Genomic DNA, 17,695 nt, shown 5'->3' on the forward strand with positions numbered 1-17,695 from the left:
GATGCTATTATATTATGAATTTAGTACAGAAAGGGAGTAAAAACTTAATCATAATATACTTAATCATTTTATTTTTGACAAAATAAACTACTGACAAAGAACTCACTGGGATCGGAAAGGCAATCTTATTCATTAATAAGAAGGTAGTAGGTATGGACAAGGCTTTATCTGACCTTAGAAAGTTGAGTCTCTCCTGAACTTCCTGCACATGGCTGTAGCGACTGCCTACTCGCACCGTCTGAGGATCAAATCCTGTGTACTCTGTTCAACATAGTTATAGAATCAATAATTTGTAATAAAGACAAATGTATACAAAAACAGAACAAACCACACCCCAATGAGACATGTTTATATATACAGCTCCGGAAAAAAATAAGAGGCCACCCTACATTATCAGTTTATCTGGTTTTACTATGTACAAGCAATATGTTTAGGGAAAATAACATCTGCATTGTATTTCATAAACAATGTACAACTTTTCCCCCAAATTCCAAATACAACTATTTCTATGAAGAGAATGAAATGACCACTGCTCAAAGACACCTGCTCAAATAATGCAAAGAAGGTATTATTTAAATGTAAATAACACAGTCCTAATATTTGAACTTTGAAAGCATTCAAAAGCCACCGTGATAAATTAACCTTGACTGTCAATCACATCTTTCATGTCTTGGCTCCACTAGTCTTTTACATTGCTGTTGGGTGACTGTCATTTATAGTATACTCAGCTTTGTTTGATGAAATGCTTAGAATAAAATGGCTGACATACACATAGAGATGCAAATTTAAGAAAAAAAAATGTTTTTAAATGTTTTCCAGAGCGCGCTCTCTCATTTATTTATATACACATATTTATTTTATTTATTTTCTTTCCTGAGTCCGTTTTCTGAGTCATTAGGAATACCTTTAGAAAACTGTCTCATATTCTCCATGTAAGCAGACAGGTTCTCTGCAACCAGTGTTACCAAAGCATGGTTGTGCTGCAGCTGGTTGATCAGGTCATGACGGTAGAACACATGAGGACTCCGCTGCGTCTGGCTGTGGGAGCAGACAGAAACACACAATTACTATGAAGCACACACACAACAGCTGAATACACAAGAATCATTAGCATAAATGTAACGTAAATTTAAGAATCAGGCCTGATTCATGATTACATGCTTACTTTAAGGGTAGTTCAAAGGAAAGCCAAAACCTATAGTCACCATAAATATCTACACAATCACTCAAGACATGCATTCCTGTGTGTTCCATTTATCTTATACTCAAACACACAGTGGTTTAACTGTTAGAAGTGATGACCAACCTGAGGTTCTGAGGGGCTTCTCCAAACAGACTGCATATCTCTCGGATCTGTTTCAGAGCTGGAATTACCCACTTGTCATTGGTTCGCAGTTCTTCAATGAAGCGGTCAATCCACTGAATTTTCTGTGTGTCACGGTCCTATAAAGATGTAAGAAAAGGGACTTCAGTCACTTACACAGGTAAGTCTGACTGAAGTGACTTGGGGTTTGGTTGTACTGCAACCACCTTCTTCAAATCCCACCAATTATTTACTAAGATGTTCAAATAAAGACCACTCCAGAATCTTCCAGAACCTCTTGTGAAACCGATCCTTGATGGACTTGAAGGTATGCTTGGGATCACTGTGAAATGACATTTGATGAAAAGGCATGACATAGGATTTCCTGATACTTGATTGAATTCATCTTGCCCTGCACATGCTACTGGTTTCCAGTGCCAGAAGGAGCAAAACAGCCTTCACTGTAGGCAGAGTGTTCTTTTCAGCCTATGCTTCATTCTTCCTTCTCTGTAATTCCCACAGATAAACAGGCCTGAAAGGTTCCGTTTTTTTTTAGCTTGACAGAACATAATTCCAAAATCTGTGGCTTATTTACATGATTTTGAGCATACTAGAGTAGACCTTTCTTGTGCTTTTGGGTCAACAGTGCCTTCCTGTGCAAATTGAAAGTTCAGTTGACCTACTGCTTCCTCAGAGATCTGGTGGCACACACTGACTGATTCCTCTTTCTGCCACGTCTAGGTAGTGTAGCCAGTATTCCTTTCAACTTAGAAATGCATCAAAGGAGTTGTCGAAAGTTAAAACATGCAAAAGCAAGCAAACCCCTTTACTAATCCAAGTATTTAACATGTAAAGTTATTGAGCAACATGGCCAACTCTTTTTTGACATAAAAAAGTGTTTAGTATATTTGCTATTGCAATTCAAGATCAATAAGCACTGACAAGATTCTACTCCACACCCCCACCCCCAAAGCTGCTACCAAAAAACGTGGTTAATGTATACATCAAGGCATTACCAAAATAAAATGGATGTTTATCAGGCTTAATACCACATAGAAAAGCTATTAGGCAGGCATCAGAATACCACCGCCAAAATTCTACTTGTCCACATATATAGCCCAGTTATAGCAAAGTATTTATTTAGTAAAGAGATGAAAAACAATAATGAAAATGCTGACATATGACAGAGATGCCCTTTGTGGTTGTGCCAGACATCAGAATTTGAGCTGTATTCTGTCTGCAAAACTCTCATATGCATTTATCCTTCAGACTGAACTGAAAAAACAGCTGAAAATCTGTAGTCTTCCCTAGTGTAACTTCAGATATCAAACGTCTTAACTGAAGACAAATGTCTTAACTGAACGGCTACATCTTGGGTGACTGATCATGTTAAAGGAATAGTTTGGCAGAAAATTAAACTAATATTGATAATGGAAAATTTCACTTTGCTCACCTGAGAGCAGCTATAGTCCAAAATCTTGATGTGGGCATTCAGGGCCTGATCCATAATGTCAACAGGGACATCATCACTGTGTGCCAAGTTCCACAGTAGGTTGAGCACCTTGTGAGCCATCACTCCATCCTTATCATCCTCTGCCAATCTGCGAATCAACTCCAGAAGCTTTTCCCTCTGCTTCTTACTTGCATTCGTCCAGCTTGCCTGCCAATAAAGATAATAAAGCTTACAGTGGTCAAATATATACAATCAAATTCACAAAAAATTGTTTAGTCAGCTTTAAATTAAGACAACAATCATATTTTTATGAAGTTCTGCATCAAATCAGACGTAATGCAGGAAGGAAGATTAACAGGAGAGTTCTGAGGCATAACACTAACTGGACAATAAATAGTTTTTGCTTAGCAAACTAACCCCACGTTCACAATGCTAATTTCCACCAGGACATCTAAGCAATTCTCTAAAGCAAGTTTTTTTTGTTAACACCAAGCACAGGTGTTATTTATTCATTTATTTTTATACACTGAGGCTGAATCTCAAATGGCTCTTAATTCTTATTAGGAATGCCAAATAATGTTATTGATTGCAGTGGCATTATTGGTTCTTATTGACTGCAGTGGCATTATATTTGATTTTTTTTATCAAAAAAACAACACAGACCTACACAGGTTTTCAGTGTCAACGCATTTGTTTTAATACACTATATTTTTGTGTGGCGGCAAAGACCTGGAAAAGGCTAAAATAATCTGCAGCAATGAAAGTTTCCAAGAGCACAGTGGCCTCCACAATCCTCAAATGGAAGACATTTGGAACAACCAGCACTCTTCCTAGAGCTGGCTGCCTCACCAAACTAAGTAATCCAGGTAGAAGGACCTCGGCAAGAGAGGTGACCAAGAACCCAATGGTTACTCTAGCTGAGCTACAAAGATCCTGTGTGCAGGTGGGAGAAACATCCAGAAGGTCAACCATCATAGCAGCACTCCACCAATCTGGCAGAGTGGCCAGAGAAAAGTCTCACTTTAGTAAAATACACGTGAGTGTAAATACACAAGTACTTAAGGACTGTGAGAAAAAACAGATTCTCTGGTCTGATGAATCGAAGATGAAACTTTTTGGGCTAAAATCTAAGAATCATGTCTGGGGGAAAAATAAAAACTACACTGCCTAATACCACTACAGTAAGCATGGTGGTGGCAGCATCATGCTGTGGGGGTGTTTTTTCAGCAGCTGGAACAGAGAGACTGGTCAGGGTTGGAGGGAAAGCTAAACAGCATACAGTGCAGACATGTTCTTAATGAAAACATGATCAAGATTGCTCCAGACCTTCGACTGGGCCGAATGTTCACCTTCCAACATTTACACTAAGCATACAGCCAAAACAACACAAGTCTGTAAGGTCCTTGAGTGGCCCTGCCAGAGCCCTGACTTGAACCCAGTCAAACATCTCTGGAGATATTTATTTTTTAAAAATATATAAATAAAAAAAATAAAAAAAATTTTTAAAAAAAGGCCAGTCCACCAACCACGTTCACTGCCAACGTGATGCATAGCCAGACACTAGTGTTCCTAACAAATGTTCGCCCATTCCTTAAGTGCAATGGTCTAAACACTAATATTCTTGCATTTTGCATGCCTCAACCACCTTCTTCAAACCCTCTTCTGAAAGTTTTTCTACAGGGTTCAAAACAGGCAACTGTTTGACAATTATTTAATAATCTTCCAGAACTTCTTCTAAAACAAAGCCTTGATGAGCTCTGAGGTATGCTTGGGATCACGGTCCTGCTGGAAGGTCCAATGACACTCAAGCTTCAACTTCCTCACAAAAAACAATGATGTATGTTATCATGAAGCTAATATTTCCTGAAACTTAACTGAACTTACCCTTCACACACTGCAGCTGTCCAATGCCAGGGGAAGCAAAGCAGCCCCAGAGCATCACAGAGTCACCGCCATGCAGATCTGACGCTATAGGCAGTTCTGCAGGCTGCTAAATGCTGAGCATTTGCAGAGCATTTTTGTAGAATGAGCCAATGAGTAAAAGTGCTCCAGCATATCACTGTGTCTAGAGAGTACAGAGTCAATCCTCTAACTACAAGTATGTTTTCCCAATACAGGCTATTTAATTCCAACTGGTAGTTAGCAGCTGTTTACTTTTTTTTTTTTAATCCAAATTTTGTTTTAACCCTCAGGATAGTTACATTACAGTAACATTTTGATATTTGCACTCTTCAGCGCTTTTCTGTTTGTTTGTTTTTTACCTTGAAGCAATCAAAGAGGTGGTCCAGCTGCTCAGGAGAGAAGTCCCAGGCCAGCTTAGCAAGCAGGTCATGGACATTCTTCACAATGGCTTCATGCTTACCAGCCTAGAACAATGGATATAACAGGGGAGGAGTTAGAAGGAATAAATAGAAATAACACATTCTCTTCAGTGCAACAACTGAGTGCAAAGTCAAACTTGCTGCATCACCTGTGCAGCCCAGATGTTGTCCAAGTCTTGTAAAGTGAGGGCTTTTTCTTTAATAACAAAGCGCAGAATTTTCTCTAGCTTCTCCACATACTGAGGCTGGTGCAGACTATCCCTCAGCACAATAGAGAGAATGTTATTCTGCTGTATCCACTCCTAAAAATGAGATGCAGAAAGAGGTTCTAAACATAAAACATATTTGATCTCACAGCACAGGGGCACCACAATACTTAACATGTATGCAGTTGATTTTATTTACCCCCACAGGAGCACCACAAAGTATGTATTATTTGGGTGGTGGGCCACTCTCAGCACTGCATCGGATTATTCTCAGCACAGCAACTGATCATTGTATAGCTTAAAAAATAAGCACCTAAAAAAAGTTCCCAGTGCTTGTTTTTGCTTGTGTACTACATACAAAAAACGCTGAAAGAAAAACGCTAAAACGGGAAAATGGAAAAAGTCTTTTGAAAAAAAAAAAAAAAAAGGCTTTTTTCACTTTCATGTGTATATTTAATGCATTAGCACCACTGCAAGTCACAAAACCACAGATAATGAGCATGATTACTGGAATGTATAACTGTCAATAACTGTCAAACTGTTCCTACCGCCATTCGTTCAGCAGTGAGCCACTCCTCTTCTTCTGGGTTGCCATGGCGATGGGTATAATATGAAACGCTTGATATCACCTTGTTTACCTCATTTAGTGCATTCATTTTTCCATTAAAAGAAGAAATTTGCAGTAACCTGTGAAAACAGCATGCATATTTAATTTTACTTTCATTTGTTACATACTTGATGCAAATGAACAAATCACTAATTACTTTCTACCAACAGTCGTACAGTTTTTTCTTTCTTTTTTTTTTTTTTTTTTTTTAATTTAGACAATCCCTCACCTGAGGATCATTTTTAATCTAAAGATTTCTAAATTCTTGACAGTTTCTTCTTGGCCAGGTACTCTGGATGCAAGATTCTTCAGGGACTTGATGATCATCGAAAGAGCATCATTCTTGGCTTCATTCTTGGCTTCCTTCTTAAGTTCTTCATCTGTGAGGTTCTCCAAAAACTGTGGAACCATCTCGATCACAGGCAAGAAGAACTTCTTCACTGTGTGTAATGTCAAGAACTCGTAACACTGCCCAAAAGGTCTGTGGAAAAAGAAGAATTACAGAATTTCTAAGTGATGAGAACACATGCCACCTTTAATTAGATTAAATTCCATTTGATTAAGGTGGTAAGGCAGTAGATAGGTAGGCTTATTGAAAACAAAAGAGCAAAAAACTTACTTGATAAGAGCTGCAATAATCTGCACATTAAGAGCTAGGCCACTCATAAAACGATCATGTAACATCTGGAACCCGTTCAGTGTGCCAAACTTATTTATGAGGTCCACCAGCCAGCCCTGAGCATAACGAAAACAGACAGGAAAATGATTACAGATGAAGACTGAACTACAGAAGAAATGCTTTACTTTTCATTCTTGTAGCACAGTTGTTACAGTAAGTGTAATCTGATAGTAAATCAGTTAGGGGTCATGGGGAAGTCTCAGAAATAAGCTGCTCCCAGCGTGCACAAGTTTAAGTGCGGATACCTTAGGTGAACGAGGGTCTGGGGGACGTGCAAAGAGCTCATCGTCAGCAAGCTGGGCACCAGCAGGCACGCTCTCAGATGGCCGCGTCCCGTTGTAGATGTGAAACTTGCAGTGGGGGTTGGTTGCCATGGCTAGCAGTTCAAGCAGAGGAAACCAATCTTGAGACAGCTTGACTACACAGAGCTCCACCAACCGATGTGTGTTATTGATGATGCACCTCTGTAGAACAGAAATCAACAGTCCATCAAAGGGAATGACACCATTATCAGAATTTATTTGAAGCATTTATAACTTTATTTGAGGTCCACCAGCCAGCCCTGAGCATAATGAAAAGCATACTTACATGAATTTCAAACTTCCAGCCGCTCACTGCCTCATCAGTCAGTATTTTTGTGAATGAGATTGTCAGACCATCTCTGAAAAATCTTTGACATGCCTCACACTTGACATCAAGCCCTACAGGAAAACATACACAGAGAGAGAAACATATTCTTCAGAATAGTAACTAATTATGTAATTATTTGTGTAATGCATATTCACTCATGGTATCTTGAGTCTTTCTTTTAGCCACACAATAACTCCTCATTTCCCAACATGTATACACAAGCATACACAAAGTGCATAGAAGACAAAGGTGGCAAAACGGAAAGAAATGTATTTAAATATAGGACATAGCTATTTAGGAATTCTATGAAACTCTCAGAATTCTGCTGTCCAAACCAACCAATCACAGGTTGTTGTCTCACTGGTTCACAGTCTGAAGTGCACTCAGCTGCTCAGTATATTTGGCTTGCTAACAAAACTTTGTTTTCCCATGGTATGGTTTCAAAAGTATTAGTCATTCAAATGCTATAGTTTTTAGTGTTTTAATGATCAAATTATTCATTCAATATTGAATACTTGTTACAGACTTTCATCTAGTCTTCCCATTTTTGCCTAAAAATGCAGCAGACTAATGTATTTACCGATTTAAGTTGTCAAACTGTTTCTAGGGGCATGCTTCCAGAAGGTTCACAAAAATCTAGGGAAAAAACACAAAATGATACTACTTCCATTACCTGTATTGAGATTTTTTTTTACCTTTTTTACTAAGATCTATAGCAGCTTCAAGTAAAACTTCCAGCTCCCCTTTTGGTAAGACGGGAACAACCCAGCGAGGTCTGAGAAGAGGAGACATGACCATATGGCCATCAGCAGAATTTACAATGCATGACAACATTAAAGAACAAGACTAATGGAGCAATCATTCTGATTATCTATAAACATTTTAAAATCATCACAAACCGGTTAATCATGTCATCCAGCTTTGCCAGGTCTGTGTGGGGAAAGGCTGGCTCCTCCTCTTCCTGTGCCTGCTGAGCATCGCTCTGCCCTGGCTCCTCTGGTGGGCTCACCGGAGAGGTTTCATTAGAGGAGTTGGGAGAAGGTATCTACACAAAAACAGTACAGTGTATAGGACAACAAAAAAAGCAAAACCATGAATAAACAACACTACGTTGTAGACAGACTGCAGGGAAAAAAAACACTTTTAAAAGGATTTTGTCCTACTTCATGCCATTTCCTAATATGTACAGAGGGAAAAGAGCTTTCTGAGCATACTCCTTTTCCAAGGTGATTTATTAATTCTCTGCTACCAATTAGGATTTAACAGATAAGAATTCTATGGCTCATAGAAGGGCCTTATAAGGCCAAGACATATGCAGTCAGTCTACCGAAATCAGTCCCCAACACGAGTCAACATCTTTCAAACCAAATATGCAAAAAGTCACTCAAATAAATCAGCCACTCTACACAAGTTTACTGCACACAACCACGTAAAAGCAAATCTTTGTGTGTGTTCACCCACAGAAGCATACCTGGTTTTGGGGCAGTACGGTCTGGCTTTGGCTGTCCGGAGCCTGGCTCTGGCCCTGTTGGTCACTGCTCCCCACAGGGGAGCCCCGGGTGGTGGCGGTCATGCTCGACACAGGGCAAATCTTTGCAATCTTGTCTGCTTAAGTGGCAGGAGCCAGGCTGAAAATCACTGCCTGGTCGACAGCAAGGTGGAACCAGAGGGTGAATGAGCAGGAGAGCAGCAACGAAGGCTTAAGCTGAGTTGCAGTGACCATTGCATAACCTGCAAAACGGAAGCAGATAGGCAGGTTACCAGAAGATACTGGTGGAAGCACCAAAGCAGTCACAGACAATATTAAAGGCAGTCACAATTAACTTTTCATTTAATTGGGAAGAAATAATTAGTAATTTTGTATTAGGATGATTATTTTTTTCCTTCAAGTCGAATTGCTCTTATACTTTTTGCCTTTTTATGTTGACTCCATTAATTAAACAAATCCTTATGTCATTTCATTACTAATCAGTAGGCAAACATACTAGCAATTAAACACATTTGTTTATTGTAATTCATTGCTGGGTCAGTTGAAATCAAATAAAATATTTGCAATTGTGCTTGGCATACTAAATCTGAAGTGCTTTTGTATCTGCCGGGAGAGCTAGCGAACACAACCTGAAGAAAAAAAGGACAGGCCAGGCCTGCCTATAGACCTCTATAGAGCTCCTTCTGAGTTGAGATGTTGGTGTCCAATCCCAGCTGCTCGTCAATATTCTTTCCTCACAAATTGATTTATAGGCACACATGCATAGATCATGAAACAGAAATGTGTTTCAAACTCTCACATAGCACTCAAACAAAGTTAATGTTAAACTGTACTAAAAGACATTATTTCCATATAGGCATTAACAACCTTGATGCCGAGCAGCTGTTTCTCCAATCTGCTAACTCACTTACCACAGTGTTAAAATGACATGCTCTAATAGACAGAGAGATCTTCTCCCACTGCTGGTTTTGCTTTGCAGGCATAGTATTCTGTTGTCACCATACACTGCACCATACTATTTATAGACAGCTGAACCGCTTGACTGATGTGTGTCACTGGTGCATTTATACAGAGCCTTGCAAATATACAAATACTCCTTCAGTTCAAGGAAATTTACACATCCAAAAAGGCTTGGTTGAGTGAGACACAAAGAAGGTGCAATCATGAAACTTCCTATTTAATCATGTAAGCATTCATATTTAAAAACAGACCAGTTGACACCTTGCTGGGAGAGTAATGGGCTTAGATGGTAATGTTGTCAAGCTGAAATAAGACACCCCCCCCCAGACTTCCCACAAAAAATCCAGCTTAGGTAAGTGCAGTTAGAGTTAGATGCAGTGAAGAGACTAGGGACACCCTTTTTTTCTACACGGAACGCAATAAAGATGCACAAAACAAAGTATCATTTGTGTAACGGTAGATCTATTCATACAAAACCGCCATGGTACGGGGTTCGCGGTTCAGTACACGCTATTATGGTAAATGCGTTCATTTCATAAGCGCACAGTTTCCATCTGGAAATGTTAAGTTGTAAGCTGCTGGATCTGCATGGTATTGTGGAAACTGTAGTACTTTGGGAGTATTGGTATGGTAACTGTAGTCTTGTTTGTCTCCTCTCCTCAAGCCCCACTGAATCCTCCTCCTCTTCTTATATCTGTCTGTAATTATATCAAGAGAGTTACTCCCAAAGTCAGTATTACTCTTTTTATTTTATCTCTCTCTCTTTCTGATTTAGAGAAAATATTAAAATAAATGAAAATCAAAAACATGTGTGTGAAAACACATCCAGCATGCTAATATTTACACTTCACTGCTGAATTAATTACAGGCTGCATAACTACCTCAGGGAAAACTATACTGCAGTAGATGGAGCAAACTATAACTTGCACAATTGTCTGTTCAAATTGCATGAAACAGGAGCTACATAATAAATAACCTTTGTATCATTATTGCAAAGTGCAAATGCGGTTTATTTTGTATTATAATAAAAAATACTATATATTAATAATTTTAATTGTATAAATACATATATATTCTTTTTTTATTATATTTTTATTATTTTTTATTTTAAAAAATATATATATATATATTTCTTTTTTATTTTATTTTTTTAACAAATTATATTGTAATATATAATTACAAAAAAAAACTATGCTACAATGATGTTTTTCTCCCCAATATCTTGCAGCCCTGAAAGACACCCCAATTTATTTTTTGTTTGTTGGTTTGTCTTGTTGTAGCAAATTCATTCCGAATTGTGAAGTACAAACTGAACCGTGACTCGTGTACCGTTACACCCCCACCGAATATAAACTGGAATTAATTGAAACCAGCTAATAATACATTATTTTAGAAAAAGGTCTAAAATCCCTCCACTGTAAAGAGCATGCACTGTGAGCGAGACCTATCATGCTCCATACACTTCAAGGAATTAGAGCTTAATTGATGAAAACCCTGCATCTCTCACTTCAAGATTCAATGTGTTCAACATGTTTTATTGCACTACACCTAAAAACACCACAAAGTTTTGTCCAGTTCATGCAGCTTAACACCAAGCATCATGAATGACGCCAGGTGAGCTCATCTTGTTTATCATCAACAAGATTCAAATCCAACTACAAAATACAAACTATATGCTTGAAGAGTAAAACTGGTCTACAGCAACGAGTAAGGCAGGCTGATAAGCACTCCCTTAAATTAAATACTTCATCAAATTAATTAGTGAAGTACAACATTAGCTAGCAATTAAGGAATCAATACAGTGGTAATAAACAACCTTTTTGAAGCGGCCTCCTACAACTTATCAGAATTGTATTTGTGAAACCTTATTTAGGGTCAGCATAAGCACAAACACCATACTGGAAAAAGACAGCTTTTAAGTGAGCTCAATAATTCAAAATTCATTTTGAGAATGACTAGGTGAAGGAAATGAGCTTCTCAATTCACTTATTTATCAGTGCAACATCTGCTAGCAAACAAAACAATAACAATACACAGTATAGTTATGGAGCTTAGTTATGTGCTAATGAGCAGACTCATGCCTATAGTTGAAATTATTATAATGCGTGTGTACACTTTTTTTGCTTTTGAAAGCCTTGTCAATTACCAAATGTTTTACCACACATATTGTGTGGGTTTTTACATGATCTGTCCAACAACTGATTATAATTAACAAAAAGGGGCTGGAGGTAAACAAAACTGAGACCAGTTCACATTTCATGAACATTCCAAAGAGGTTTTTTTTTTACTAAATTCACTGGTCATCTCAAACTGGATACTCTGCCAAAGACAGCTGCTCTGTGCATGTGCCTTTCTGTCAGATCTGGCTGCACCCGTTAGACCAACTGAGAAAAACAGGACAGCAATGAAAACAACATTGTGGAGTTTTAATGTTAGTCTACAACAGCCATCTAACCAACATTCTCAGTCTTGCTGAATTAAACTGTATTTAATACACTCATGTAATGCCAATGTGTCAAAGGAAGCATTCTTATATTAGACAGGATGAAACAAAAATATTCTTGAGCATATTGAGAAAATTTAAAATGGAGCAAAAATATTTGGGGCAAAATTGCCTTCGTCTTCTGGTCTCTGCACACTTCCTACGCTGCAATATATTTTGTGCCAGGTTTCAGGAAGTGAAATAAGAACAACATCCTGTCATGCAGGTGGCCTGCTTTGTTCCCCTGTTAAGGTTGTTTGTCTCAAACATTTACTTGAGCTGCTCAGGCAACAGGCCCATTCTCAAAAACACTTAAGTATGATCTTTATAAAACAAAATCAGAACAGGAATAAAAAAACAAAACAAACAAGCAAACAAAATGATGAATCATTCAAGAAAAAAGCACACACATCCAAATTCACCAAGTCAACAGAAGGTAGATGGCTGTCTGTATATTTGAAGAGATACATCAGCTAGTTCTGCATGGAAAGTTGACAACAGGTCATTCCAGTCCACCAAAGAAAGTAATATACATACGTGTGTGCATCATCCACATTCAGACACTCAACAGAACTGACTTCTTTTTCTAATCACTACAGTCCGAAGCCCTTTAACCCAGAGCATTCCCCTTTCACTGGATCTGATAGCTGACTGGTGTTTTGTATATCAGAGCTAGGGGCCTTCACAAAACAATGCATGTTATGCATAAAGGCTCTAGAGTTGTCCCATTGTTTTAAATGTAAGAGTGTAAAATGTTGTGTGGACTTTTATTAAACAAATGAAAATTAATTAAACACTTACATCAGCACTGATTACACAGCAGAGGTAACTCTGCCAATAAGTATTCTCAATCAGATGCGCACCAACAATGTCTATTCCTAAGGTTCGTCTACTGAAATAGGTGAAATTGACTGACTTGATAAAAAAAAGCAGGAATGCAACTAGTTAAAACTCCACATATCCCCATATCAAAACAAACAAATAGAATAATGTAACTTTATTTATGATCATTTTGATAAGAGTAAGCTACTGCTATAACCGGATCTCACTCATCTTGGTTACAATTGCGGCTCTTGACGGTTTACAGTCCGGCCAACAGCAAAATAATAATTTTTCCTAGACATAGCTAATATTATTATATAGCTAACGCTCAGTGAATAAGCAGCTATTACTAAACGCGTAACACAAGTGTGTATGATGCTGCTGCGTGCATAAGGGGACAAACACAGTCATATAGTGTCATATTTTAACAGTATTAGGAAGCTTCAATTTACCAGACAGCTGTCTGGCCAAGTTGGTCATTTTGGCCCGAGCACCGAGCATAAAAGCGAGACAACTGGTTAGTACATTAGCTTATTTTATGGACAGTTGCAGTCTCGTCATTAATATCAGTGTAGTATGTCAAACACACTGCACTTACGGATTCTATGTAGCTAGATGTATTTATACAGTTTAAAACCTGCTAAACATGCTAATACTGTATCAAGGCCCACGGCTAGCTAGCGACCAGGCGTAGTCCTATTCGGGCCTAGTTAGCTTCCTGGCTAACATGCTAGCGCTCTCGGTTGTACTCCACCTTATTAATGGCGCTGCACTCGTTCGCCGGCCACAGCAGCGTTAGCGCTAGCTGGCTAACTTGCTAGCGTGTTTGCGTTAGCATTCTCTACGCATTTGTCCTCAAATCTGACATGCTTGCAATTTCGACATCCCACAACAGAGCTTTAAATGACCTTGACATCTGTTTTTAAAGCACGGCCGTATTTTAATTTGTCCGCGGAGTAACGAACGGCTTGGTCTACGAATAACATTGTCAGCCATTTTGCTTGAACAAAATACAACCGACAGCCGGCTTCTGCATCTATTAGCTAACTGTTGTTGAACTGTTGTCACGGCCCGAACTCGGAGCTGGAAGGTTTTTAACCAATCTCCAAAGCCCATGACACGGTGTTTTTAGACGAGCCGTCATCTCGTTAAAAAAGAAACCAAACGCAGCCCGATAGTCATCAAAATATATGCTGAGCTCATTTGCAGCGCATGCTAATGTTACTTACCTAGAAATGAGATGCGACTTCCTTATGACCACTAATCCAGTTTCTTTCGAGTTTACACAATCCAAGGCATTTATACCGTATATTTAATACGAAATTCGGGGAAGCAATAGGCTACTGAAGTGTTCCTGCTTCCTTGAATTTCTTGCCTCCTCTCTGTGTGTTTTTCCTGCGTCACCGGTAGCCCCCCTAACGCCACTAGTCTACCGCTCCGAGCCTGACAATTCAGTCCCAACAGCCAGTCACCAGCAGTACTCCTCAATATGGCGGCAGATCACGCTCGGACAAGCATAGACAGCTAAATAGGCCAAAAAGAATGTACGTTAGCGCCCATCAGTGCCCCTATTTAGGACATCCAACACAACCTTAAAATATTTTCGCTACTGAGCATTTCGTCGATCCAGCAGTGAAAGACTGGCAGTCGCCACTGTTTTGGTTACAGGGAGCACTGTGAACGAGCGCCGCTGTTCTATTTGTGTAATTTTGAATGTAACGGCGTTATAACTACTGAAAGTGGCTTCTGTGTTTAGGTCACAAGACAGTGTTCCTCACGACTCTTTATGACCGTTGTCTTTTTTGCCTCAGACTGACCACGAAGCGACGGTGACAGCTAAAAACACAAACTCGAAAATGATCTCGGCGAAACATTGATCTGTTCATTCTAGCTAAACAGCCCATACTCTGCGTGAGAACAACTCGTTGTCCAAATGTTTCTTAAACTATTTGCCTTTACAACTGGTTTTATGTCCAGTCTGTTTTATTCATCAGATGGAAAGTAAAACCTAATGTAAACAAGAATATAAAGTATTTAAGCACATTTATTTCTGTGCGGCAGCTGAAGAAGCTGCAAGTTCCTGTAATAGCGCTAACTAGCTGCTACACAGCCAGATGGACTAAAGTTTGAAGAAAGAGAGTTTTATAGCAAACACATTATTTGCCTTTTCGGCTCCTACGTGTCCCCCATCATAATTTTTACATCTCGCAGGAAAAAATAATAGCTAGCTACGTATCTGACTTAATATCCAGTCATTCCAGTTTGCAGAACATTGGCAAGAAAATGCGACACCATCTGCTGGCAAAAGGGGAAATTACAAGCCAACTTCCAGACGCCTCATTGAGCAAAAATAATAGTTAGAGAATAACTTATTTTGTGTGAATTCAAAAGCTGTTTACTTTTTCAACACATTGAAGGAAATGTATATATTTTAAAAAAAAATCATACTGAGAAGTAACTTTTCCAGAGAAATGTATACAGGAAAATTATGAAATGAAGAGTTTTCACAAACTGAGTTCATTTATGTTTATGCACACACCAATTCTTCATTTCACTCGCATAAGGTACGCACCATTGAAACATTTACACACAATAAAATACCCTCAGTTTCCATCTTCTTGGGATAAACATAAAACAATAATACTCTTAAGACAACACGTTTCTGAAAAGATGGATTCAGTAATAAGTATTCTCTTCCCCCCCACCCACACAACAAATCAAATTCGAAGACAATTTACAAACACATCACTTCACAGGGCATGAGAAAAAGCTGTCCATTCAGAGGGTCACCCAGAGTTGAGGGGGATGTGCATAGGTGTCAGTCCGTTTTCCCTGCCTCCCTTGTACAATATTCTTGTTTTTTTTTGTCGTCATTATTGGTTCCTCCAAGTGACCTAAATGTTGTCTTCCGTAGATAAAGTTTGACACAGGTAACACCAAACACACTGCACTCTCAAACCATTTTTTCCCCAAAGGATTCACTTGGAGAGAAATAAGGAGGAACTGAGAGACGGAAGAGAGAAAGAGAGAGCACCCATCTCTATTGTCCATTGTGCAAACTGAGAGCTGTAAACAAACAGGAATGAAAGAGAGAGGACACTGAGTGTGAAAGACCCACAATAACCGTTTAAAGTCAGTGAGCTTCCAACTTGTTTTCTGTTCAGTCTGTGCAGATGGTACTCTAATAAATAAAGAGAGGGCTAGGAAGATTGTGGCGTGGCCAAGTCAACTGTGCTTATCATCTGTCCAGGGACATGACACTGTGACCATGCCCAAGGAATGTGAGATTGTACTGGGTTAGATTGGATAGGGTCAGATATAGCTGGGGAACAAGGGTCATTTCCTTACCCAGTCTGAAGCACCACAAGCCAAAAGGGTTAAAACTGGGCAGGGGCACCTGCTCAGTCACCCAGGGTGGAGCCCCCCCCTCCCCCCCAAACATCTTACTGTGCTCATCATTGCTCTGAGACGCCGTCTCTTTCATTCAAAAAGAAAGTATAAAATATCAATCCCCTAGCTATAAGTACAGGACCATATTAATTATTTTATATTCATATTTATATATTTATATGCTTCAATATATACAACACTACACCTTTGCAGTCCCACAGGAGGGTCTTGATGTCACAACTTGAACCAGAGGTGTTAACAGAGTCTGTTAAAGACACACCAGTGGCTTTTCTTCTTCTTTTTTTTTTTTTTGGAGGGGTAAGAGGGTGTCATGTCAGTGTAGGGGTAATGGCAGTGGCCTGCAGGGGGTGCTAGTAGACCCACGACACAGGCACCCACTGTGCGGTGGTGGACACCAGATCGATGGCTTCCTCCAGCAGCCGGATGGTGTCGTCTATCTCATTGTTGATAATGGTCATGTCAAAGTAGTGGGCGTAAGATTTCTGCAGTGCCTCAGATTCTTTCTGCAACCTCTGCAGGGATTCATCCTGGTAAAAGGACAGCGGGGAGAGAGATAGAAGAGGAGTATGTGTGAGCCAGAATCAAATTAACCAGTAAAGATTCTAAAGTTTTTTGTTTGCAATTAGCATTAGCAATGGAGACTACTATAATTACTGGAGACTTTAAGGGAGTTTGAGGGTTGGCAAAATGAACAAAAACAGTACAAGGTAGACTCAATATGGCACAGATCAAGTCTACCAATGTCTAATTATTACATACACAAGCCACTACGGAAAGGGCACTAGGAGCACTTACACAGACACGTACAGGAAATGACACACCTTAGTGTTAAATGCTTAAATATATATGCCCTACATGTTGAGTACTTACAGACAGTTTTCTACACCACCTGGGGAGCTGAGTGTGGTGGAAATGTCATAGAAATCAGTAAACAGAAACATGCAAAAATAATTGAGGCATGCAACATCCAGCAAAAAAGTGGATTTAAAAAAAAAAACAAACAAAAAAAAAAACACAAAACAATAAAAAAAAAAACATGTCTATTAAACAGAGCTGGACCCGAATATTTGCTCATTCTGTAGACATTCGTTTTTTAGTTTTGATATTTGGATAATAGGCCGTCCTTCGTTACACCTCACTAACATTACACTTCAGTTCACGTTAATGGCAGTATATGAAACAACAACTAAAGACAACAAAAGTCCAAAAGTGCCACTAAATCCTGTCTTTGCGTATTCGCCACATCAGCCCAGTCTGGGCTCATTTTTTTCCAAAGCTGGCTACATAGCACAAGATACAAAGCTCAATTTTACCAGAAAATGTGAACATGTT

At 39.1% G+C, this 17,695-nt stretch overlaps 2 protein-coding genes across 15 annotated transcripts in view; both read right to left on the reverse strand.

The window, feature by feature from the left end:
* Positions 1 to 14,670, reverse strand: part of LOC140559972 (ubiquitin carboxyl-terminal hydrolase 9X-like) — a 32,206-nt gene extending 17,536 nt beyond the window's left edge. The window contains exons 1-15 of one of the 4 annotated variants that reach the window (XM_072683840.1): positions 14,182 to 14,646; positions 8,671 to 8,930; positions 8,099 to 8,244; positions 7,895 to 7,974; positions 7,158 to 7,270; positions 6,815 to 7,033; positions 6,510 to 6,625; positions 6,120 to 6,371; positions 5,832 to 5,970; positions 5,227 to 5,379; positions 5,018 to 5,122; positions 2,757 to 2,963; positions 1,307 to 1,443; positions 905 to 1,038; positions 174 to 261 (exon numbers count right to left, since the gene is read on the reverse strand). In XM_072683840.1, the coding sequence (XP_072539941.1) occupies positions 174 to 261; positions 905 to 1,038; positions 1,307 to 1,443; positions 2,757 to 2,963; positions 5,018 to 5,122; positions 5,227 to 5,379; positions 5,832 to 5,970; positions 6,120 to 6,371; positions 6,510 to 6,625; positions 6,815 to 7,033; positions 7,158 to 7,270; positions 7,895 to 7,974; positions 8,099 to 8,244; positions 8,671 to 8,772 (1,991 nt within the window). In that variant the 5' untranslated portion in view covers positions 8,773 to 8,930; positions 14,182 to 14,646. Of the gene's footprint in view, positions 1 to 173; positions 262 to 904; positions 1,039 to 1,306; positions 1,444 to 2,756; positions 2,964 to 5,017; positions 5,123 to 5,226; positions 5,380 to 5,831; positions 5,971 to 6,119; positions 6,372 to 6,509; positions 6,626 to 6,814; positions 7,034 to 7,157; positions 7,271 to 7,894; positions 7,975 to 8,098; positions 8,245 to 8,670; positions 8,931 to 14,181 lie in introns of all 4 variants that reach the window. The other 3 variants (XM_072683839.1, XM_072683838.1, XM_072683841.1) reach the window with 3 other exon arrangements.
* A 794-nt stretch (positions 14,671 to 15,464) lies between these two features.
* caskb (calcium/calmodulin-dependent serine protein kinase b) overlaps positions 15,465 to 17,695 on the reverse strand; it is a 57,449-nt gene continuing 55,218 nt past the window's right edge. For all 11 annotated transcript variants that reach the window (XM_072683853.1, XM_072683847.1, XM_072683852.1 and 8 more), the window contains one exon: positions 15,465 to 16,890. In XM_072683853.1, the coding sequence (XP_072539954.1) occupies positions 16,714 to 16,890 (177 nt within the window). In that variant the 3' untranslated portion in view covers positions 15,465 to 16,713. The remainder of the gene's footprint in view (positions 16,891 to 17,695) is intronic.

This window comes from Salminus brasiliensis, chromosome 7, assembly GCF_030463535.1.
Source record: "Salminus brasiliensis chromosome 7, fSalBra1.hap2, whole genome shotgun sequence".
NCBI lineage: Eukaryota > Metazoa > Chordata > Actinopteri > Characiformes > Bryconidae > Salminus > Salminus brasiliensis.